The sequence below is a fragment of the Berghia stephanieae genome, chromosome 1 (genome assembly GCF_034508935.2).
Source record: "Berghia stephanieae isolate SIO BIC M18660-M18661 chromosome 1, UCSD_Bste_1.3, whole genome shotgun sequence".
NCBI lineage: Eukaryota > Metazoa > Mollusca > Gastropoda > Nudibranchia > Aeolidiidae > Berghia > Berghia stephanieae.
The window spans coordinates 68,545,480-68,563,356 of NC_088360.1; the positions used below are offsets into that span (position 1 = coordinate 68,545,480).

Genomic DNA, 17,877 nt, shown 5'->3' on the forward strand with positions numbered 1-17,877 from the left:
TTAACTAGGCACTCTAATAAAATTTTCAATCTCAAAACATCTAAATTTGATTGACCCAATCAGACAGATGAGATGGATGGGGCTTGAAATAAAATTTAATTTGATTTATTTGTTCCTCTAGGATAATGAACGGTTCCAGAGTTATTCAATTTTTCTGTTGAAAATGTCAGTCGGTTTTACAGAGGCCCAACCAGCATCTATCGACGATTGGAAAACTTTGGGTTTGCAGAGAAATAGGACCACTTGTTATATTTATATTCACTGTACAACATGGCAATTGCTGTGGGTATAATTTTAGACTGGCTCTATTTCTCCTAACTTTCGGGAAAGTAAACTTGAACTCTATTTCTCCGAACGTTTGGGAGAATAAACTTGAACTCTATTCCTCCGAACACTGGGTGAAATAAACTCTAATTTAAATTCTCGAATGATCGTCAAAATAATGCTGAATTTTGTTTTCCCGAATACTCGAAATAAAGTTATGGTTAAGTTGAGGTGGCAAGGACTACTCATAAAAATGGTTTGCTAAAAACTTTCTATTTTTCAGAACGCTCGGAGAGATAAACTTGATATCTTATTCTCAAATGCTCCGCAAAATAATGCTGAACTCTATTTTCCTGAATACTCGGTAAAATAAGGTTATGGTTATAGACTCCAATCTGAATAGCCCTACTTTATGTTGAGTGGGCCAGTTTTTTAAATCTCTATTTATTGTTTGTTTAATATTTTTCTTTGTTGTTGTTGTTGTTGTTGTTAAGAAAAGACAGAAGAGAGATTGCAAGTTGTCAGTCGTCCAACACAAAAATTATTTTTATTTTCTTTATTGTTTCAGTTTTCATTTTAATTTCTTTTTTCGTTCTTCAATTTTCTCTTTGTTTCAAAAATTTGTTTACTTTTTCGGGGGCTATTATTATCTAGTTCTGGAGCGTGCTTCCTCCCAGTCATCTTAGATTGGCAGAATGATGGAAGATGATGCTGAACTCTCGCAAAGTGCTAACCAAAAAAATCTCGAGAATGTAAACCAGAAACTGTTCTGAGGAATAGGGTTTAAGTATATTTTCCCGTTAGTACCTACTAACTGGTATTGTTATTGATTCAAATGCAAGTACTCCCACCTCATTATATACACGCTATCTCCAATAAAAAAATGATAGTTTTCAATGGGATTTGACAAACAAATTTGATTTTTCGATAAAATCATCACGATGTCTAATCAATCTCAAAATACACACAAATCATCTTCATGCAAAATTTGGTGACAGTTGGTCCAGTGGATTCAGAGCTTTAGTGTTACTAGAAGTCCAATTTGCCAAATATCTAATAAGATGAATCATTTTCATGTCTATCATTATAATTTTTAATACTGTGTATTGTACTTTGTACTTTGAGTGTATCCTTCATAGCGGGATATTTTATTTCTGTAAAAAAGGCACATCAGTGGATTGATCCTGTAATCTTCTGTTCCCTATTTATACCAGCCCCCTTTGTCTTCCTTTTTCTTCAATGCTTTCAATTCCATGTTTACAACACCCCTCTATCATCTTCTTTTTTACTGGCGCTAAAATGACCTAACCGTGTCGCAGCAGGAGCCATAAGACACTTAAAAATAAACAATATATGATTTTTTATGTGGGTTTCTTATTTGAAATTTTCTTTTTGTGTGTGTGTGTGTGTGTGTGTGTTGGCAACTCTGACAGTTATGTATAATAATGAAATGCATGTTTATGTGGCTCAAAAAGGTCATGATCCACATAGGTTCTTTATCACCTAGGCTAGGAGAAAAAAAATCCTTTTTTGCTATCAGCTATTCTCTCTTTTTTATGAGGAAAAATGTCATCCCATACAGATTCTCAATTATCTTTCTCTGATGGAACTACTGATTTTTAATTTTGTTTCAACCATATTGATATTGTGTTAGAATGTAGAGTTTTGGATTTTAGAATGTCTGTCATATTTTTCGACAAGATATAATATTCATTTAAAATTAACGTTAATATTAAACATGACTGGGAATTTAAAGCTTCATACTGTAAAGTTGAGTTTAAGATAACATTTTGGTGGGCAAAATTCCCCTCCTTGCTATATTTTCTCTATTGCCCTTCTTCATTTGTCTTGTCAATATGATAAATTTGTCCTTGTATTGGATTGACACCATTTGGTTTTACTTGGGTGCCTGATAAAAATTTTACCTATTGAGTGAATGCATTATCTACCAATTTCAGTCTCTTAGTTTGTGGGAATAATGAAAAAATTACAATGACCTCTCAACACAGGACACTGGTATCTTGGTTTTAAGGTTTGTTTTTAAAATGATTTGTGTGATTTTGTGAGTTTTGTTCACTCATAGAAATCATCGAGCCCTAAAAGAGTGTTTCACGTGTATGCTGTCCTTAAATGTATTCACTTTGTTGATTACAACTAAGGGACAGAATCTGTGATAACTGCATTCACTTAATATACAGCCTGTATTTTATTTTCTTTAAGCTATTTGACATTGTTTATATTCATCGTCTTCGAAAATGATCCATTTTGACTATTTTCATTGTGACTGTAAAAGCAATTTTAATTAAACTCCCATTTTCGCATCTTTCAACCAATATAAATATAATGATATTAAAAAACGTGAACAATAGTTGTAAGTTTGGGCAGAAACCTTAAGGAGTGGTATCATTTTATTACGATATTTCACAAAATAATGAAAAACGATACATACACTATATCACATAATCCCACAAACATCATATAGAGTAATTTAACAGTAATCATAGTCATATTTAAAAAAACAAGGAGTTGATTATATAAACAACACATAATACTACTTGTATAAACAACATAACATTATACAATACGATTTCCATCACATATACAACAAGATCTCCTTATGGTATGAATACAATTAAAGCAATTACGTCAGGTGTAATATATGAACATTTAAATTTAATAAAAATAACGGAAAATTATTATAAATATCAATAGATTTTTTTTTTTTTTTTTTTTTTTTTTTTTTTTTTTTTTGCGCAGCAGACAATATAGGTCGGAGACAGGGGTTGGCGGTGGGGCAATTATAAAGTAATAAAGATTGAAGAAGAAATTAAACAATGTATAGAAAAAGTTGATGCTGCTGCTATATTACAAATGATACCTAATGCAATTCTCACCTACTATCTAACACCCTTCCTTTCTCCCATCCCGCCCCATCCCTCCAATTCAACACTGTAGTCATTGTCCTCACTTTCAACCCCCATCCTTCACACATACCGACACACACATACGCACACACACACACACATACTCACACCCACACATACACACACACATATTTGCCCACCTACCCACCCTGTACCCATCCAAGATGAATGACAGTATTATTATCATAGTATGTATCAAGTATCTCATTCATTCCCCCTAATCCTCGCCCACCCACCCACCTACACCAGCTTACATTGCCGTTTAAATTAACCTTATCCTCATTCTGTCGTCTAAGCCACACTTAAACTCCCATTCTCGCATCTTTCAACCAATATAAATATAATGATATTAAAAAACGTGAACAATAGTTGTAAGTTTGGGCAGAAACCTTAAGGAGTGGTATCATTTTATTACGATATTTCACAAAATAATGAAAAACGATACATACACTCATATCACATAATCCCAAAGGAAAGGTCTGAAAGACCGTCCTGCCCAAACGACCTTGTGTTCACATTAATATTGGTTTGTGTTGAGTTACTGTGATGTGGGGGGTAGACATTCTCCCATCTTATTTCGGTAATGGTTAATGACATATTGGGGAATTTGGTCGAGGTATAATAAATAACATGTGCTCTGCCAGTCTCCCATCGCCTTAACTATTTCACCTGGTATGCCAGAAGACAGGGCCCAAGTAGCCCCACCACGACGAAAACTGTGGCTGGATATAGTGTTACAACCACATGCTGCGGAAAGAGAGCGCAATTTTTTGTTAAACAAAGACCCAGTCATAGGAACGCCTGGGAGTCTGGCATTGCAGGTGCAGTCATGCATAACATATCGTACATCGCTGAAACAGGACATAGTGGGTGGTTTGCTAACCTATGTAATGCAATTTCTTGTATACGACCTTTCGTTTGGTTATTTTTTGACCAACCAACTTTAATTGTTATTTGTGAACAGCCCCCTGACATAGATACACAATTCCTTGTCAATTGTTTTTTGTTATCAAAACCTCCTGCATCCGTCCCAAACAAGTTGGATTTTCTTAACAAGCCAAAAAACATAGTAAGGCATGATGCCCAGAATACATAGTCATCTAAATGAGAGAATTTAAGTTGTTTTTTTAACTTTAACAATATTTCAGGCGTCACCGGAGGCTTGCTCTGAACATCAGTTCCTTTAACTTTCTCAATGCCCTTAATTGTTGTTTTAATATACCATGAGTCATCACATGGATTGGGAAGATTACATTCTAAATGGATAATACGGATAATATTCATATATTGCTTAACAGAACTATGTTTTAATTTCCGCGCCAAATAAGCTGCATATTTGGCAATATTTATTTGCGAAATAGGTGCAGGCGCTATTCTCATTTTTTCACAAAAAGAAATATAAGACCGTAAATGTGTTTGATAGGTCTTCTTTGTGTTGGCTGTAAAGGCCTGTCCGCGGTACATGTCAACTTCACTTGTTAAGTCATTGGTTAAGGCACAGGCACCTAGACAAAAGAAAAAAAGAAGGCATTCCATGACATATGATTTGTGATAACCAAAGGAGGGATTAAACCATGATGCCAGTTACTTAGTAATTTACATAACAACAAACATTTACCATGTTCATGCAATCTAGATATTGTATCAGGTATTTGGTTCAGACTCCCAGATACATGTATCGCTCTAACCGTTATATTGAGTCGTGCACATTTGAAGGCATATTTTCTAAGTAAAGAATTAATATAACTATTTCTACACCAGCCTCTGTTTAAGACACATTTTGTAACCATGCTATCTGTATGCACCACTACTGTTTTACCAGCCCATAAATGCGCCCACGTGTCAAATGAGTTAACTACTGCACAAATCTCCTTGTAATTAATGTGAAGCGATGATGCCGCAGGCTGGTCGCAATCAAATACTAAATAGCGCCAAGAGCCAGACCAAAAGGTACCGGCGGCGATATTGCTTGCATCCACATGGACGTGCTCAGGCGCTGATTCATTATAATATACTATCCCATTAAACACACTTAAAAATGAAATCCACCATTGTAATTCAAGATGAAATGAATATGACAAAATTATTTTATGCTGCTGCTGCTTTAGAGGCTTAATTATGTCCAGGACACGACGTAGGAAAAATCTCCCTCCACGAATTGCCTGGCATGCGTAGTTCAATGAGCCTGCGAGACTCTGTAGCTGCTGTTTGCTGGCACGTTTTTTCTTTTTGAATGCATTGAGCTGCTGCTTTAAACGAATTATTTTTTCCTCGCCTAATTCGACAGTGCTGTTAGAAGTATTGATTGTTAATCCAAGAAACTGAATGTTTTGGGTCGGTCCCACAACTTTATTATAACTAATATAAAATCCAAGTTCACGAAGTAGCTGCATAAGTGTAAGCATCCAATATTTACATTCCTCATACGTTGGGGTAGTGATAAAGAAATCATCTAAGTAAGCTACAACCCCATTGCATCCTTTACGATTCATGATTTGTTTAATAGCTTGAGATAAGCGGTGAAAATGTCCTGGACCTTTATTGCTACCAAATGGTAACCTAGAATCAAATAGGAAGGTGGGGTGACTGTCACCCTCAAACGTCCAATGAATACCAGTGGCTACGTAATTTTCTGGATGGATAGGCACTGATCTATAAGCTGCTTGGAGGTCGATTTTTGCACAGTAGAAAAATGGTTTGGCTAATTTGCATGCATCACGAACGGTTTGAAATTTGGTGCATTCTGGTAGAGAATAATCATTCATAGCTTCTCCTACTGGTCTACTGCCGTCATGAATTAGTCGAATATTTCCATCCTCTTTCGGGATTGCAGCAAGAGCACTAGTAACTGTTGGCTGTTTAGATGCTACAACATAATGACCTTGAGCTATTTGATTCTTTAATTCTTTCTCCACTAATGTTTTAAAACGAAAGGAAGAATAATGGTTATTTTCTGTCACATTTTTTAGTTGACTATCTTTTTCAATAATTCGAAATCCATGCTCTACTCCGTCTAAAATGAAATCTTTATCTTTATCACACTCTAACATTTTCCTCCAGGAATTTAATTTACTACTAATGGATGCTTTATTACCTAAAAATTCACATTGGTGGGGATTGATAGGAGGAAAGGGGCTTAACGCTAATGGGCTTTCCTCACTACTATTTGTCTGCTGCTGTGTATCCTATGCTGAATTGACACCCACATGGTGATCTCTGCCTCCATGTTCTCGACTGCCACACAAGCTACACACGTGGTTAAATCGGCATGTTGTGCCATATGTACAGGCACCTCTGTTGAATTGTCGACAGACCTCCTTGTTGTTGAACTGAATGGTATTGGGTCCACGAGACGATTCCCAGTGTTTTTTTGTCGTTTGAGGAGTGCGATCACGAAGCACTACTGTTGCCAGGTGAGGGGCGTCTGTCCCCCATATGAAGTTGTCCACTGACTGTCGCTGACGATATTCGTCGTCGAAGATGAGAACTGACTGCCATGTGTATCTCATGGCAAGTTCACCCACCATCTCTGTGTATTTGATGTATTGATGTACATCAAAATTTGGCGATAATCCTATCAACTTAGCCAAAATCCTTGCATTTGCTGCTATCCACATGGCTGGCGAAACCTTGTCTAGTTTCACTTTCGCGTTTATGCGAAGGCTAACACTCTCTGTGATGTTAACTTCCTCGTCGGTAACCAGCGAGGGAGAAATAAAATCAACAATTTTAAAGTAGGTACTCCTACCTGAGACACTCGACTCTTCAGAAGGTTTGATTCTTACAGCACCAAGGAGGCTAGATAGGCCTCCATCATCATTCGATGACGCACACATAGGTCCCTTGCCGTGAAGACATTGCAAGTTTTTGACTGCCATCTTGAGAATGGCTTTGTGTCCTTTTTTAATATCTAATTCACCAATATCGCTGTCCGTGGCACAAAGAAGGGCTGCCAAACTGTCGAACCCCTCTTCAACCAAAACATTAGCAACTCCATTTGGAAAGTCTTTAGCGAAATCAACAAATGTAAAATCCATGGCAATTATAAAGTAATAAAGATTGAAGAAGAAATTAAACAATGTATAGAAAAAGTTGATGCTGCTGCTGCTGCTGCTATATTACAAATGATACCTAATGCAATTCTCACCTACTATCTAACACCCTTCCTTTCTCCCATCCCGCCCCATCCCTCCAATTCAACACTGTAGTCATTGTCCTCACTTTCAACCCCCATCCTTCACACATACCGACACACACATACGCAACACACACACACACACATACTCACACACACACACATACACACACACATATTTGCCCACCTACCCACCCTGTACCCATCCAAGATGAATGACAGTATTATTATCATAGTATGTATCAAGTATCTCATTCATTCCCCCTAATCCTCGCCCACCCACCCACCTACACCAGCTTACATTGCCGTTTAAATTAACCTTATCCTCATTCTGTCGTCTAAGCCACACTGAGTTATAGTATTAAGCTCTTGTGGCAGTAAGTATTTATGAAACTACAATTAAGCATAGATGTTGACACCTTCTACCAATTTCAGTCTCTTAGTTTGTGAACAAAGAAAAATTACAATGACCTCTCAACACAGGACTGGTATCTTGGTTTTAAGGTTTGTTTTTAAAATGATTTGTGTGATTTTGTGAGTTTTGTTCACTCATAGAAATCATCGAGCCCTAAAAAGAGTGTTCACGTGTATGCTGTCCTTAAATGTATTCACTTTGTTGATTACAACTAAGGGACAGAATCTGTGATAACTGCATTCACTTAATATACAGCCTGTATTTTATTTTCTTTAAGCTATTTGACATTGTTTATATTCATCGTCTTCGAAAATGATCCATTTTGACTATTTTCATTGTGACTGTAAAAGCAATTTTAATGAGTTATAGTATTAAGCTCTTGTGGCAGTAAGTATTTATGAAACTACAATTAAGCATAGATGTTGACACCTTAAATTAAAAGTGTTTGAATGTTCAATATTTTGTTTTATGTAATTGTTATGCATAATTTCATTTGATAGACAACTGATGCTAGTGTTGCGATATGGACTATATATTGTGGACTTATTGGTGTTCTCTTCACCGTTGTCAAAGTCATCAATTACCGGCTCCATCATCTCTTTGATACCGGTGAATCTGAGGAAGAGAAACCATCTGAAACGGGAAACAGTGATGGTCCTACAGAAAAGCAAGGAGAATCAAAAGGGTATGTAAATATATGAAGGGTTTTTATTTGCATGTGGCAGGACAGGGTGGAATTTCACTCATTGATATTTAAGCTCCAACAATAACAAAAAATAAGAGAAAAGAAAAGTGAAGTATGCATAAAGACAAGCAAGCAATAAATACACATCTCTGCTGCTATGCAAGTAAATCCTGGACTTTATATGAAGTATGTCATTAGAATCCTTTGAGATATGTAAATAGTATAAATATTAAATATTTAGATGATAAATTTTAACAGTTCTGTTTACAGAAAAGTTATGGACTTAATTATTATGAGATGCATTCTGGGTTTTTTGGGGGGTTTTTATTCAGCACATTTAGAGATGATCTTTTTGTAATAATAATAATAATAAATAGCACTTATTTTGGCGCTTTACCCCGTCTAACCAGGCACCACCGAGCGCTTTTCATTGACACCAATTGAAATATACAAATACATAAACAAACAGATCATTAATTGATTACACTTGATACAAGTGGGTTTTTAGTTTTGTTTTAAAACATTGAAGGGATGAGGATGGCCTAAGGGATGCTGGTAAGAAAGTCCAACATTGAGCAGTGGCAACTTGAAACGATTGAGTGCCAACCTTACAAAGAATCATTAGCTCACCAGTTTGAGCTTGTCATCACTCTGTCTTAAGGTTCTTGTTGGAGTATATACCTTTAAAATATTGATAAAATACAACAGGGACCCATTGCCATTGTGTAAAGATTTATAAGACAGGGTAGCAATTTTATAAATTATTTGCTTTTCAACGGGTCACCAATAAAGCTCTTGAAGGAGGCAGGAGGAGAATATAGATTGCTTTAAATATCTGTGGGTGTAGAGCAGCAAATGAAGATGGTGATACTGTGAAAGAAATAATATATGCGATTGAATTTTATCTTCTGTTATTATATAAGTAAGAAGACATTTAACTACAATTATAAGGGGAAAGAAGACCTTTTTCTTTTGTCATTCCATTTATCTGTCATTGTTATTTAGTCTTACGAGTGGGAGTTTATTTATGTAACCAAAACGTTTGTTATCAATATATTTTGAAACCTCAAAACTATTTTTGTTTATATAGCTTGTTTTCTGTTAATGTGATAAGTCTCCATTTTCTAGTACTATCTTCTTTTTTTAAGAGGGTGGGGGGGGGGGGGGGGGGGTACAATTGGGTCAATCTATGTCACATATCGGTGACATATCATATACTTGAGCCATCCACATTTGAATTCTTGTATAACTGCACTCAACAATTATTTAGTGGCATTACATACTAGGATACTTGAATTTTGTGAAATACCTTTATTTATTTTCAGAGCATAACAGTCATGTTTTTGTTATTAAAAAGAACATTCAAAAGAAACAAGGGTTTTTGTCTGCTGGGGGGGGGGGGGGGGGGGTAGGGTTGGTTTTTGTTTTGTTTTCTCTTTTTATTATTTTTATTTTTCAATTATGCTGCATTTTTTTTCAAAAAATTAATAGAGATGGTGATGGAGGCAATGAAAATATTGAAATGTCAAACCTTGGGAGGTCATCAACCTCAGCAGAAGAAAAGACTGTCAATGTTTCTCACGTAAATCTACAACTGGAATGTGACAGAGGAGATGCTGATGGACCGTTGCCGACAAATCATTCAGGCAAAGTGACCAACTCAGGTATCAAAGATTATGTATATTAAAATTTTATAAAGATTATGTATATTAAACTCTTATAAAGAGATTATGTTGGTAGAGTTTATATTGATCTGGTGACATACCATTTACAACAAAGTATGGCGTGGACACGTTTTATGGTTAACATGGGTGCAAGAGTGCCGGCCGATTGGATTACCGAAAAAAACGTCGCCGGCTTTTTGTGATTTGGATTTGATTGATTTTTATTTTTATTTTTTTGTGCAACTTGTGACAAGAAACTTAACAAATTACTGCATTACAACCTTTGGATTAAACATACAACAATTGTGGACTACTATTATGATTATGAAGACTAGATGCTGAGAACAAGACTTCAAATGACGAGGTAGGTCCGTGAATCTTGCAGGCTTTTTCAGATTATATTTCTGGTCATAAGTAGACTTGCAGGCTTTTTGAGCTCCAGTTGCTTGCACCCATGGGTTAATTCAGGGCTGCCAAGTGTCCCGCATTATGTGGGACTGTCCTGTTCTCCCGCATCACCGCCTCATGTCCCTTTCAGCCCAGTTGTTGATAGTATTAGGAAAATATGACTGTGATAGAACACTTCTTTATGTTTTTGTGTGCAATTGCTCGTTTATGCACAGGCAGAAATACCAGATGAAATGTGCAAAATGGGGAGAAAAATAATTTTTTAAAGTGTAAGTTGTGTTCTATTTGGTTATCATCCTCCATGGCCATTCAATACACATTTTGTGTGTCTGATTAGTCCCTTCAAAGTGTATAAAGTTGATATCAGATATTTTATTTTAGGAGGGTCAATGACCAGGGTTTTATTATATGTTGCCTCCAATACATGGGGCCGATGACTGAGATGTTTGCGGGTGGTTGGATGGGAGCATCACCCTTGAATCATATACCTATGATGTTCGCATGGGTGTACGATCCGATAGTGATGTCGTTTCTTCTTCTCTTTACTAGCCTATCCTGCTTCTTTGGTTTGTGATTGTATTTTTGACAGGGGATCATTTTTTTCTGTAAATCTTCTGCCTGTTTGTTCTTGGTTATTTATAATTTAGCTTATGATATCTTTAGGTTATGATTTTGATTTACATTTGTACCATTTTTGTTGGATTGCTTGTTTTTTTTGTTTCAGCGGTCTCTCATATAACCTCAATTGTGTTGGAAGAGACCTAAAGCAACAAACAAACAAAACTGAGATGTTTTATGCTACCTCCAATTGGTAGTATTATTTTGTACTGTCGGCTACTATTTAATTTTGGCAGTGTGTATTTATATATATGTGTGTGTGTGTGTGTGTGTGTGTACCTTTTATTCCATCCCTTATTCTGCCCCAAAATGTCCCTCATTTTGATTTTCTGAACTAGGTAGTCCTGTTAATTTAATGAATACTCATTTGTACAGCAGTTTTTATAATTTTTTATTTAGTAGATGTCCCATCCAAGCCCAGATTGGCCAACCTTCCCAAATGTATCTGGAAATTTCAATTATTGATGAATTCCCTCCCTTATTATCAGCTATAGTATTTACATATGTGAAGTCAGCACTAATATGTTAAGTCAGCTTTTGAATCACAGACTTATTTTCTCAGAAATGTATTTGGATCTTGTAATTATTTATCATCTGTGAGGTAATTTTCTCATTTATTTTTGACGAATTTAATCTTTTCAATCAAGGCAAAGCTCCTTTGGCTGAGGTTGAGGGAGATGATGTGACAACGGGAAGTGGTTCTGCCAAGCTGTCTAAACAACTCAATTCAAGCAGTGCCAATGGTACGGTTTGTCAATTTAAAAATAAATGTTTGCTTTTTTTTTAAAATCCAAATATACAAAAGTTTCTTTCAATGCAATATTTAAAATTGATCGAGAGTAAATCAATATATATATATATCTACGAGGGCTCTTTCAGAAATAACTGAAAAATGCCCATTGCTCAGCAACCAGTGGAGATTTTTTAATTCTGTAAACGACATGATATTCCTTATTTCCTTACGGATATTCCCAGAAATTATGAAGTGCATCATTTTGCACAATGAATTTCTAGACGATTTTAAAGATGGCGGCCCACCTTGAAACTTGGTCAAAGGAGGAAATCAGAGCTGTCATACGTTTTTTGAATGCCAAAAGTCTGAATCCTACCGAAATTCATAAAGAACTTCAGAGTGTGTATGGTGAGCATGTTATAAGCCGTACACAAGTCTATCACTGGTGTAATTTGTTTGAAGCCGGCCATTCCGACTTGACAGACAGGGAAGGGAGAGGGCGTTCGATAACTGCGACGTCAGAAGACAATGTGAAGCCAGTTGATGAGCTTATTCGTCAAGACAGGAGGTTGAAACTTCATGAAATCGCAAGCAGTCTTGAAATTTCGGAAACTTCTGCCCATAGAATTGTATTTGATGAACTTGGCTACAGAAAAGTCAGCGCAAGATGGGTTCCTAAGCAATTGACAGACAATCATAAAGAACAAAGATTGGACATCTGCAGGGAACACGACAACGCTACACCCCACACAGCACGAGTGATGCAAGGTTGGCTAGAGAAATATGGATGGGAGATTTTGCCACACCCACCACACAGTCCAGACCTCGCACCATCTGATTATCACCTCTTTGGGCCACTGAAACGTGAGCTGGCAGGAAAGCGCTTTGATGTCGATGAAGAGCTTGTTGACCATGTGCGGAAATGGCTAGAAAACCTTGACGGAAATTTCTTCCGAGAGGGTATCTATTCCATGGTGCGGTTTTGGCAGAAGTGTGTCGACAGACTTGGCTGTTACGTAGAGAAATGAAGGACGAGTCAAGGCATGAACACGTGCAAGAATTTTGTTGATAGCATAAAAAACGTGGATTTTACAGGCATTTTTCAGTTAATTATGAAAGAGCCCTCGTATATATAATATATATATATATATATAATATATATATATATATATATATATATATATATATATATATATATATACAACATAGCGTTACATGGAAAATCATCTCCAGAGCACACTCGCACTCCCCCTTTTCTAAGATTTGCAACCTCTGCTTAGAAGAAAAATTCTTCATCATCACAAAACCGAACATGGCAACACTCAACAGAAGAAACAAACTAACATCCTCATGCAGACATAGAAACAAACACCTTTTATGTAATTACGAACCACCATAAACACGAAGCTAGAAAAGTACGAAAAAACACTACAATTTACTTTCACTTCCACTTCCTGATTAGAGCTAATGCTCGAAACAATATTGTAGAAGTTGATCATAATTATACTTGAAATGTTTTATATATATATATATTCATATAATTTTGAGTTCATACCTTATTTATTTAAAGTACTTTGATGTTCTGTAATTTGATGAGGAAATTACTTTAAAAAGAAAATGTGTCATGTTACACAAAGAAGATGCTGTTATGTGGAATAATGTGAAAGTATTGCTGAAATGCTAAACTACCCTAATTCCAAATAAGATTATTTACTTATTTGTTTATTTATTTTTGTCTGTGATATCAGTCTCTTATGTAATCTGGTAAGGATATTTTCAAGTTATTTTTAATTGTGATGTAATCAGTTTGTAAGTTCTGGAAAATTCATGGAAAAGCTGTGTGTGACCCATCAAGTTAATTTGCAAACTTACATTAGGTGTTATATTTTACAATTAAGGTTCGGTTAATGTAACATAAGTTCTGCATCTACAAATATGATTGTTATCTTAAATTTTCAAAACTTCTTTTATTTCAAGAAACAAAGATCAGTGATAGTAATTTCGGGATTTTGGGATTTCCTCAGAAATTTTCCGTTTATTTTGCCGCGCCAAATGATAAAAGCTCAGGTCAAGTAATGGATCCATGAAAAAAATCACCATCGTGCCTTGTGTCATACGCATGAATTTTGGTGACACTCCCATTTTTATGGCGTCAGTCTAGACAAACTGGCGCCAGATGTCAAAAGTGAGACAAGGCAATTGACAGTCGAAAAGAAAGGGGGGGGGGGGGGGGCGGGGCGGGTAAATGATTAAAAATTTTATTTGTAAGTAGGTCAAAAGTGGTAGTACAGTACAGGTCCGTTTAACAAGATAAGTATTTTAACTCCCCCTTAATTAGATTTTAAAAAAGCCCCATCAATTAAACTAAGTCTCCCTCTCTCTCTCTCTCTCTCTCTCTCTCTCTCTCTCTCTCTCTCTCTCTCTCTCTCTCTGTGTGTAAAAACAAATATTTTCAGGCCTTTTGACCAAAAGTTAATTTTAAATTTCTTGAATATAAGATATTTTTAGAAAAGGACACTTCATTACAAATTTACATAGAGTAAGTTATATCTTTACTGTTAAAAATAGATGGACACTAGAAGTTGTAATATACGGAACTGATATTTATATGTAATGATTTTGTTTGAGTTTGACTGATAGACGATGCATTTTTTCCTTTTTGACAAATTGCCATTATCATCACTGAAGTAATTATTGCTTGGAATTTGTTTTCACAGATGAAGAAGAGGAAGATTCTCCTGATGTTGATGAAGATGTCCCCTGTACTATAATCACAACAGCGGATATTGAACTCACACCAAAGTCGTCCACAGATGTTGTGGATAAAACAGATGACACTTCAACAAATCAACAATATGATAAAGATCCTTTAGGAGTTACTGTTGCTAATATGGTTGAAGAAACTGGATCTCATTCTAAATCATGTATGACTAGTCAGACAGCTAAGAAAGCCAATACATCTGACAATGAGGCAAATAGCAGTTATGAAGATGAGGTAACAAATGAGAAGAAAAATGTTTCTGAGGTAAAAGAAGAGTCCTGTGAAGATTGGAAACCTAAAATGAGAATGCGGCGGGAACGGAGAGCTGTCCGACGTAGTAAAAGTACACAGGAGTGGAATAAACCAAAGTCGAATCCTTGTCGAGAAAAGTTGTCATCACAGTCACTCAACATGCCAGCAAGTCCAAGGCCAAGGCTGCCTACACTCAATCACTCAACTTCTAGTAACAGTGACTGGTAAGATGTATGATCATTTAAAAATGTGGTTTATGAATCAAACTTATTGTCGTGAAAATTAAAACTTATGCTTAAATCAAATTGTCTAAACAATATTTCATTATCATTAGAAAGATTATGGCTTTTGTTTGATCACCTCTAACATGGTACATTGCAAAAGAGTTTCTCTGGGTGAATAAGAATAAAACTAAGAAATTTGGAAATTAAGAATACTAAATCATCTGGATTAAGCCCATCTGTATGAAGAACATTTACCTTTCTTTTCAATTTAAGATGGGTCAATTAATTCAAATTTATATTAACAATGACACACATATGAATATCGAGGAATTGAATAACTTTTACTGTCGATTCGACACCACTGACAATGTACTTCCAAAAATTGATATCATAACAAAAAATACGTCTCCTCTGCCAGAAATCGAAGAAGAGGCGGTCATCAATATTCTAAAATTGTGTAAAAAGAAAAAAGCACCAGGTCCAGATGGACTTAATGGAGAACTCATTTCAAATTGTAACAACCAACTAGCTGTCCCTTTCATGCCTATTTTCCAACGTTCAATAAATGAACAGAAAATCCCAATTATATGGAAAACATCAACTATAATTCCAGTACCCAAAAAGAATCCACCAACTCAGTTGAACGATTTTAGACCTGTAGCTTTAACATCAATTATTATGAAATGTCTGGAAAAAATTCTGAAAAGAGAGCTGCTGCAATTTATATATGACCAACACATACTTGATCCATATCAGTTTGCCTACCAACAAAATCTTAGTGTGGAAGTAAAAACTCTTTCAAACGGATGCCCACAAGGGTGTGTAAGCTCACCTCTACTTTACATCCTCTATACAACCGATTGTGTGGCTAGCTTTGATAACTGCCAACTCATCAAGTATGCTGATGACACCGCAAGACTCTGCCTGCTCAATGATTCCGTTTCCGAATTTAAATACACTGAGCAAGTTAGTAAATTCAGCAAATGGTGTGCCGATAACTGTCTAGAGCTCAATGTAACAAAAACAAAGGAGCAACTGTTTGATCACAGAAAAGTAGGAAAAAGAGCAAGTCAAACAACAAAAATTAACAATCAGGCGGTTGACATTGTGGAAACGTTTAAATACCTTGGTGTAACTATAGAGAACAGTCTAAGATTTGAATCGCACACTGTGGCGGCTTGCGTGTTAATTTTGTGGGATCGAGTCCAACCGATAGCTCAATGGTCTGGATTCGAACTAGTATGCGCGCTATGGCTCTCGTTACTAGCCGCACCACTCAACCTATATCACAAACGGCTCAGGTTTGATCTAGGGGTGATTAAGAATTGCCTTAGGGTCCCTTATAACTTAATTGTATTAATAACAAGTGAGTCAAGACAATAGTAACGCCCAAATGCAATAATAACAATTCTATACATAAAGTTTAATTAGATTGTTACAGGAAAAGATAGAAAGAATAAGTATTTATTTAATATCAGGAAGAATAGCTCTAATTGAGTGGATCTAATCTATTATATATTTATTTGTTTACTTTGATATAATCATATGTGTCTGTGGAAAATACATTTGAAAATGGTATAAGCCCGTTTGGCTTATCTTTATCCCGTCGGCTTGCTTGACTGAGGCAAATGTATCAGCTAGTTCCAGGGTTGGCGCCTGCTTTGCAGAGTTTTCTGGACATCACAACAGTGTGTTGTAGTTAGGCTGACATCAGGGGTTTACCGCTGTTCAAGGACTGGGATGCAGGGATTCGGCACAACTGGGTGCTCCAACGACACGGAAAGGGACCAGGAAAATGGCCAGGACTCAGGATCAGGACAAGGACCTTCAATTTAAGAGTTGAAACAACAAGGTCTTAGAGCCAATCGAGTTTGTCTTTCGCCACCGAATCGTCCTTGAGCGACACATCATAATAGCCTTTATTTGCCGACAAAGGCAAGGAGAAGCAGTAACTTCATGATAATGGGAGTTAGTATATGTTTTAATCATCAACTGACAGTCGAGCTATCTTACATGATGAGAATTTAACAGGGATGTGTTCCTGGTATTTCTTTATTTATTTTTATTAATTATAATTGAGGTTATGATGTGTGGCCGGCGATTGGCGGTGGGGTACAGACATTCAAGCAATATGCATATTGAATATAAATGAAATAATAACATAGATCATAAACAACTGTTAACTATAAAATAAGATACATATAGATATAGTTTTGTACAGGTATTCCAACTTACGAACATCCATGGAATAGCACAATTAAAATATATACACAAACTATAATAGTAATGCTAGATTAAATTGAATTCACAGTAATATCTCGTTCCACTTTGAATGTTAACCAATAATTCATTTTACCTCCAGCCGAGATAGACAAACTTTTACAAGTTTGAAATTGGAGAGATAGCTCTTTTCTTTTGGGCTTCTTAGCGTGTGTGTGATAAGATTCATAGATGAATTTGGTTTTATGAAATGGAAAAGAGCGTCTGAATTATGGGAATAGCCAATCAGAAGAATTTCCTGTTTTAGATAGCCAATGATATCCAGATGCGTTGGTAAGAAAGAATAACGGATAATTACCGGACAGCTAGACCTTAATTGTAATTTTAGCTACTCTTGAACGAGACGAGACCCCAGGGCCTAGGGACGTTGGAGACTTGTTTGGGAAAGGTAATTAGCAGGTGGCATGAATACAATGGGCAGACAATTTGAACAGGTAAATAAGCCTTAAGCTGAAAGTGAGTGTTCCGTTATACAATGGAAATGTTTACCACCTAACGACCAAAATTTCTGTTA

General features: G+C 36.1%; 1 protein-coding gene across 4 annotated transcripts in view; it reads left to right on the forward strand.

The window, feature by feature from the left end:
- The window catches only part of LOC144980308 (pecanex-like protein 1), an 83,531-nt gene that overhangs the window by 546 nt on the left and 65,108 nt on the right, over positions 1-17,877 (forward strand). For 3 of the 4 annotated variants that reach the window (XM_078927981.1, XM_078927973.1, XM_078927967.1), the window contains exons 2-5: positions 8,239-8,423; positions 9,915-10,087; positions 11,761-11,856; positions 14,564-15,083. In XM_078927981.1, the coding sequence (XP_078784107.1) occupies positions 8,239-8,423; positions 9,915-10,087; positions 11,761-11,856; positions 14,564-15,083 (974 nt within the window). The remainder of the gene's footprint in view (positions 1-8,238; positions 8,424-9,914; positions 10,088-11,760; positions 11,857-14,563; positions 15,084-17,877) is intronic. The other variant, XM_078927989.1, reaches the window with a different exon arrangement.